The sequence below is a fragment of the Triticum urartu genome, chromosome 2A (genome assembly GCF_056163025.1).
Source record: "Triticum urartu cultivar PI428250 chromosome 2A, HENAU_Tu73, whole genome shotgun sequence".
NCBI classification, from domain to species: domain Eukaryota; kingdom Viridiplantae; phylum Streptophyta; class Magnoliopsida; order Poales; family Poaceae; genus Triticum; species Triticum urartu.
The window spans coordinates 633,032,848-633,040,760 of NC_141874.1; the positions used below are offsets into that span (position 1 = coordinate 633,032,848).

At 51.5% G+C, this 7,913-nt stretch overlaps 1 protein-coding gene across 1 annotated transcript; it reads left to right on the top strand.

Annotated features, from left to right (window-relative positions):
- The first annotated feature begins 1,318 nt into the window (after positions 1–1,318).
- On the top strand, positions 1,319–4,934 carry LOC125539284 (putative methyltransferase PMT16). Its single transcript, XM_048702710.2, has 6 exons — positions 1,319–2,300; positions 2,985–3,195; positions 3,286–3,583; positions 3,667–4,059; positions 4,151–4,228; positions 4,354–4,934. The coding sequence occupies exons 1-6, from the start codon at positions 1,572–1,574 to the stop codon at positions 4,574–4,576; spliced, it is 1,932 nt and encodes a 643-aa protein (XP_048558667.2). The 5' UTR covers positions 1,319–1,571; the 3' UTR covers positions 4,577–4,934.
- The last annotated feature ends 2,979 nt before the right edge of the window (positions 4,935–7,913 follow it).

The following is a 7,913-nucleotide window of genomic DNA, read 5'->3' on the forward strand; positions in this document are numbered from 1 at the left end:
TCCCATGACAGTGCAGGGTTTCGAACGATACCCCACCGGGATTGAAGCACACCAAAAGCACGTTCCACATCCTTTCTAGCACTCTCTTGCATTTAGGCAAATCTCTTTCTCTTCTCATCTTGGGGCTTCGACATTGTCTTCACAAAAGTTGACCACTGAGGATATATACCATCAGCTAGATAGTATCCCTTATTGTACTGGTGGCCGTTGATCTCAAAGTTGACAGGTGGGGAGTGGCCTTCTGCAACCCTTGCGAAGACTAGAGAACGCCGCAACACGTTGATATCGTTGTGAGAACCTGCCATGCCGAAGAAAGAATGCCATATCCAAAGATCTCGCGAAGCCACCGCTTCTAATATGACAGTGCCCCTTGTACTGGCCCTGACAAGCAAATGGACAGTTCTTTCACTCCCAGCGCTTACAATCTATGCTGCCAAGCATGCCTGAAAAGCCTCTAGCTGCGTTGGTATGGACGGGTGAGGGCTGCGCGGTGAGGAGGCGGCCGGAGAATAGCGGCGGCGCCGACGGCGGGGTGGGGCGGGGAGAGGGGGTGGAAGAGTTGGAAGCGAAGGGACTGCTAGTGTCCCTGACAGGCGGGCCACGGGGGACAAGGGCGTGCGGCAAGCCCGTTCGCGCGGTGTCAGATTCACCCAAACTCGACGTAAGTTTGGGCCGAGATGGGTCGAAAACAGACGGAATCCGGACATGTGTCCGTTTGGAGCCGCGCGTTGGGCCGCGCTATTCGTCCATTCTACCCCGAACGGACGCACCCAGGCAAGATAGGGTCGCGCGGTGGAGTTGGCCTTAATATTTTGTTCTATAAACTTTGTCAAAATTTACAAAGTTTGACTTTGACCGAAGCTAATATGCAAAGTAAATAAAAACGAATGAAGTAAATTATTTATATCCTTACGCTAGCCCAACATGCTATGCTCGATTTGCACCGCTGGAGTCTGCATGGGCTGCATGCCGTCAACCAAAGACGCCCATGTTACCCAATCGTCTTTTGCTCACTGCACGCAATCCGCAACCGCCGTCACTGTGCCGATTCGGCCTAGGACCAAGAGATAAGTGTACTACTCGCACCGCACAGTTCTGTTCGCTTTCCTTACCAAGCAAGGACCGGAGCCTGAGCCAAACATTTACTCCAGTGGTTTAACTCCTTACCAAAACCGCATGCGGCGGCGGCAGCAACCGCAGCAGCAGAGTACTCTCGTCACACACCCTACGAATACCGTGTGACGCCTTTAATGGCAGCAGACCGGAGGCCAGCCCAAGTACAGTTGCCAAATACCAAACGAGGACCGGGCGCAAGCTGGGGATTTCGCAGCGCGATCCTCCGCGTCCTAAATTTAACCCGAGCCGCCGCTCACCTACGCGTCTCCCTTTCCTCGGCCCCTCGGCCTCCGCCTCCACCCCCACCTACGCGTACGCCCCCAATCCGAGGCCAGAACTTTTAAGGCAGCACGGGGAGGGGCAGTGCAGAAAGCGAAACGCCCAGCCGGTCCAGTCCAGTCCGGTCCAGCGGGGGCACGCAGGGGAGGGGAGAGGAGAGCAGAGGGGAGGCGGCGATGGCGGTGGGCGCGAAGCTGCACCTCTCGCCGGCCGCCCGGCGCCCCACGCTGCCGCAGCTCCTGGCCGTCGCGCTGCTCTGCTCCGCGTCCTACCTCGCCGGCGTCTGGCACCACGGCGGCTTCACCGCCGCCCCCGCGGCCGGCGGCGGCGGCGGCTCCCCCTCCCCCGTATCCATAGCCACCACCACCGCCGCCTCCGTCGCCTGCGTCTCCCCCACCACGCCCGCCGCCGCCCGCGTCGTCGTCGGTGGCGCCCCCCTCGACTTCGCGGCGCACCACGCGGCCGACGACACGGAGGCGGCGAACGCCACGGCGCCGGCGCGGCGCGCGTACGAGGCGTGCCCGGCCAAGCACTCGGAGCACACCCCCTGCGAGGACGTGGAGCGGTCGCTGCGGTTCCCGCGCGACCGGCTCGTGTACCGGGAGCGGCACTGCCCGGCGGAGGGCGAGCGGCTGCGGTGCCTCGTCCCGGCGCCCAGGGGGTACCGCACGCCGTTCCCGTGGCCCGCCAGCCGCGACGTCGCCTGGTTCGCCAACGTGCCGCACAAGGAGCTCACCGTGGAGAAGGCGGTGCAGAACTGGATCCACGTCGACGGCGACAAGTTCCGCTTCCCCGGCGGCGGCACCATGTTCCCCCACGGCGCCGGCGCCTACATCGACGACATCGGCAGGCTCATCCCCCTCCACGACGGATCCATCCGCACCGCCCTCGACACCGGCTGCGGGGTAATTAAATTAAACTAACTGTTCCATTCCCAATCGCCTGTCCTTTGATCTCACGATAATCGCATGCCCAAATGAAGCGTCTTATGATAAAAATCTGGGTGAGGGGGTTAATTGGGGTTTAGGAACAGGGGACGGGGATCTCGGGAATGCCGGAATGGGGTTTGCTTTTTGAGAATTATTATGAGAATTCGGAATGGGATTTGCTTTGCGGGTGTCTGAAGTTTCCAGACCGCATGATCGTGGTCCGGGCCTTGTGCGCAAACGGGTCTGGCCCGGGAAGGAGCTTTACTCTTTCAGAAAATCAGATTTCATTCAACTTTTCACACTCTGTAACGTAGCCAGCTGTAGTGAACTGTAGCACACTGTTTATAAAGTATCCCACGTGCACAGCAGTTAGAAATCTGCACGCCGAGCCTGTCATTTGCGTTTGTTCTTTGCCGGACCAGATTCTCGGAATTCACTAGCGTATGTGCTGTGTGCAGTGATGTTGAATTGGATTGCCCTGTCACAGTTCCACCGCAAATCATAGTGGCAGCCCTGCGTACTCTAACGAAGATCAGCAATTGTTGCTATTTTGACTTGGGCATTTTGATCTGTTTGTTTGGCCGATAAACTGATTGCATGCATCCGAATTTGGTTTTCAGTTACTGAAATGTGGTGCATTGCGCTGCTCTCTGCATGCAGGTGGCGAGTTGGGGAGCGTATCTGTTGTCACGCAACATCCTGGCCATGTCGTTCGCTCCGCGGGACTCGCACGAGGCGCAGGTACAGTTCGCGCTGGAGCGCGGGGTGCCGGCGATGATCGGCGTCCTCGCCTCCAACAGACTGACCTATCCTGCGCGCGCCTACGACATGGCGCACTGCTCCCGCTGCCTCATCCCCTGGCAGCTCTACGGTATGTACCCCTCTGATCGCCCCTCGAACTCGAACCATCAGGCATCGATAGATTTTCAGTGGCCTTAATGTGCTGCACATGGACACGCAGATGGCCTGTACTTGATCGAGGTGGATCGCATTCTTCGTCCTGGGGGCTACTGGATCCTGTCCGGGCCACCGATCAACTGGAAGAAGCACTGGAAGGGGTGGCAGAGGACCAGGGCGGACCTGAACGCAGAGCAGCAAGCCATCGAGTCAGTCGCCAAGAGCCTCTGCTGGAAGAAGATCAAGGAGGTTGGCGACATTGCGATCTGGCAAAAGCCTACCAACCACATCCACTGCAAGGCCTCCCGCAGAGTCATCAAGTCCCCGCCGTTCTGCTCCAATAAAAACCCAGACGCTGCCTGGTAAAGTAGTTACTCGATTACTTACAGTGCCACGTTATTATCCATTTTGAACTCCAGCTCACGGCCATGACTCATGACTGTAGGTACGAGAAGATGGAGGCTTGTATAACTCCGCTGCCGGAGGTTAGTGACATCAAGGAGGTCGCCGGCGGTGAGCTGAAGAAGTGGCCGCAGAGGCTCATCGCCGTGCCACCCAGGATTGCTAGTGGCAGTATTGAGGGGGTCACTGCCGAAATGTTTAACGAAGACACCAAGTTATGGAAGAAGAGAGTCGGGCACTACAAGTCCGTGATAAGCCAGTTTGGGCAGAAGGACCGGTACCGCAACTTGCTGGATATGAATGCGCGCTTTGGCGGCTTCGCTGCGGCATTGGCGGGTGACCCTATGTGGGTGATGAACATGGTCCCAACCGTTGGAAATTCAACCACCCTTGGGGTGATATACGAGCGCGGCCTCATTGGAAACTACCAAGACTGGTGAGTTTTCGTACTGCAAACATGGCTCCTCTATGCCGGTGATGAGGATCATGTTTTTGTTGGGGTGTGTGACCTCTCTGTGTCTCTGCAGGTGCGAGGGCATGTCCACCTATCCCCGGACCTACGACCTCATCCATGCTGATTCGGTTTTCAGTCTGTACAAGGACAGGTAAACACAAGCCGCAGTACTATTTAGACAGTGATTGGTTTTCTTGTTCTTGGCTAGTTCAAATTATGTAAAAGCTGTTTTCACCTGGTTACAATCTGATAAATTTGAGCTTGTGGTTTTGCAAGGTGTGAGATGGACGCCATCCTGCTGGAAATGGACAGGATCCTGAGGCCGGAGGGCACGGTGATCATCAGGGACGACGTGGACCTGCTAGTGAAGATAAAGAGCGTCGCGGACGGGATGAGATGGAATAGCCAGATCGTGGACCACGAAGATGGTCCGCTCGTCCGGGAGAAGCTCCTCCTTGTTGTGAAGACATACTGGACACTCGGGGACGAGAAACAATAGCAGCACCCCGAAATAAAAGCATGAGAAATGAGAAAATCGACAGATGCTGGGCAGATGCCACACACATCCGGCTTCCTCTCACCGTGTTCGCCCTGTGGTTTTGAAGTTTCATCTTGTTTGGGTAGTTCGTTTGGTGAAATAGTGAAACATAGTGGAGACATGCCCACGTCTGTTCACAGAGGGCAAGCCTGCCAAGATTTTGACATGGGGAAGGACAGCCAGCCAAATGGGGTTGACAGAGATTTCATTGTGTTTCTTGCTGTACAAAGTGTTGGTTATGTGTAAGTTCCCCTCGGCTGTTCTGCCCTCCTTACTGAATCAGACCCAAGAATGTTAAGAGTACTATTATCTTCGGTGATTTGGCTCTTAACTTTTCTTCCGACGGGAGTAATTTGGTTCCAACTGGTTTGACCGTGACGGTAAAACCAGGCTAACCTAACTGCTAACGGCACGTAACTCGTCGTGAAACAGCCGCCGTGCTAAATGCATGCGCGGCGTTTCCGTCCATGCGCATGGGGCTGCCGCTCTGAACTTGACCATTGCCTTTAACCTTCCATTTGCCTTTGACCTTCCATCTGGTTGTAAGTTTGGTGTACCACACCGAATGCAACCGTAGCTCAAGCTTCAGCTTTCAGCTTCTTTCTTTCTTTACAGCATAAGCCTGTTTTTCAGAGGAAAAAGGACGAGCTAACAATTACCGATACTTTTAAGTGAAATAAGGAGGTTATATATCATTTTCTGGGTCAGCGTCTCCCCGATTTTTTGTGCACACGTCAGGGTCGGTGCTGAAGACAGACAAGGCAAAATTTGCCCAAAATCTGCCAGAAAACTGTCAGCCAAGTGAGCGGATTTCGTGGCAGATATATAACACAAATCTGTCCATGTCATGCCATACTGTTCTGTCCTCCACAGAGACACGTTTTGTTTTGCTGCAAAATATAAGAACTTAATTAGTGGCACCTTTTTTCTTCTTGAAAAAGGGAACATAGTACAGTCAAAAAATCGCATAGTACGTACATGCTACTCAGCGGTGAAAAAGAAAAGCGAAACTTAAATATTTATGTGACCACTCCAAAAAATATTACTAGCACTAAACTTTAGGACACTGGAAAAAGGTGGATCTCGCAAAAAATAATGACGAATTGATGAGTCCACCTCCACTAGTAACTACTCCCTCCGTTTCGAGTTACTTGTCGTAGATATAGATGTATCTAGATGTATTTCAGTTCTAGATAAATCCATTTCTACGACAAGTAATTTGAAACAGAAAGAGGGGCTGGTTCCTAACAGCAGGAGCAAACGAACAAACACTGATCGGGTGGCGAATTCTCGGGCGGCATGCATTGAATTGAATTGATATAGAGACTTTTGGACACAACCGGAGGCCCCTCATCCGCAGATTCTCAGCTTACAAGCTACTCCTACTATGGCCAGAGTCAAGCTCACCTAACACTGCGTAGTACACTATGGCCAGAGCCATTGTTATTTTGGAATCGGTCTTGATAGTTAAATTTACGGTCAAAGTTGAAGCACCGACATAAAGAAAACACTACGTTGTGAAATGGAGAGAGTAGTAGTACTATAGAGCCTGCGCCTCTCCGAGATCTGCATGCAGATAGTCGGCTGGTCAGTGGTTGAGCAATGGGGCAGGAGCCAATCAGCCAATGGCACTCTAGGATCCACATAGGATGCCACCGGTGGAGTAGTTAAGAATCTCTGTCACTGACTTGACATGAGATGATGAGAAAAATAACAATGGGTGCACAATCATTGGTCCTCTCCTGCCAGACCGCGACGTACACTGATGGTAGTGGACTACTGCATTATGGAGCTCGTTCACCCGGCTGTCCAAACAGTCGTACGAAACGCAACGAGAAGGAATTGAGCTTTGCATGCAGCAACCTTGGTACTGCTCCCAGCTATACGGTGTGATCTGACCGGACAGAGGCTGCTAGGACAGCCGGAAAGCGTGCCTGCAGGGACGTCCCCGGCTGGTTGGAGGAGGCGGGAGATCCCGTGCTTTGGTCTGATCCGAGAGTGAAGCCCGGCGCGATTTGGATCAGGCCGCTCCGGAATTCACGTGCTGCGGCATGGAAGAGGAAAATTCTCTGCTCCGGCTGGTGCCCACTGTCTGGCGCCAAAAGGAAGCTCGGGTGGGAGTAGGAGGAGCAAAGCACTTTCACGGTGGTCTGTCCTGTCGATGCTACTAGCAACGGGGGGAAATGGCCAAAAGAGCGTGCAGCGGCCGAGCTCAATGGAGCTCTCTTTTTTTCCCCAGCCAAAATGCTATTTCTGCACCTCAAGAAAATCTGAAAAAATATACACAAACATATATATACACGTACAAATTTTCATGGACACATATGTTCATATGTTTTTTTAGCACAGCATATGTTCATATGTGATGTACACAAAAAAGACAAAATACATAGATTAAAATGGGCTTTTGCATTATTGTCTTTGGGCCAGATATTTGTCTTTTTATTTTGTGTATCATGTAAATAATCAAATTAGTTGATGAAACTTTATACACATTTGAATAACAAGTTTTTTTTTGACATTTTTAATTTATTTATTTTGAAAACTTTTAATTAATTAATGTTGAAACACAGACTCGATGCTTTTTGTAACGCCTCTCTCGGGGAAATGGTGGGATGAATGAGCCGCACCTGCACGGACAAGCAAGAGTCGAGTCAACACCACTGGTAGGAATTACCAGCCATGGTAGCCGCGGCATCAAGGGAGTCAGACGATGCGTTGATTTGTCGCCAGCCGTGCGAGGTTTTCTCGTTGTGCGTTGTGTTGAGCAGAGTACAACAAAACATACACAAAACTAGGAAATGCGGTAGGGATGCAAACTGGGAACCTATAGGATAGTTTATTTTGTTGAACTAAGAAGGGTCGGAGGGTATCCTCAAGGTTTCAAATCAACATACCTAAAACGCGGTGAGTGACATTGCTCGATACTGTAATAACTAACGAACATACATGCAAATAGTCCAACTCTAGGCCTCAGGTGATCACCGCCCCCAACCACATCAAGACAGGCATTGCTGCGTGGGCCTACCACTACCAGTGCCAGAACCCATTACTTCATAATACATTTTTATCTCGTAAAGTACATTCTAAATAACTAAGAAAAAAATATTTTAATTAATAGGTTATGGAAACATTGCTTAAATTAGTTTGAAGAAGGAAAATGTATATTGCAAAAAACGGAAAATATTCATGTACTCGGGATATAAATATCCATACATTTGAAATGTAGTAATAAATAGGAACTTTTCGGGTTTGACATCACATTGGGAAAAGCTATAAAAATGCCCGTATTTTAAAA

Excerpts from the sequence above, each read along its gene's own strand:
- LOC125539284 (XM_048702710.2), top strand. The coding sequence starts at position 1,572 with ATGGCGGTGGGCGCGAAGCTGCACCTCTCGCCGGCCGCCCGGCGCCCC. Across the intron at positions 4,060-4,150 it reads ATTGGAAACTACCAAGACTG|GTGCGAGGGCATGTCCACCT; the intron begins GTGAGTTTTCGT and ends GTGTCTCTGCAG. Across the intron at positions 4,229-4,353 it reads TTCAGTCTGTACAAGGACAG|GTGTGAGATGGACGCCATCC; the intron begins GTAAACACAAGC and ends TGGTTTTGCAAG.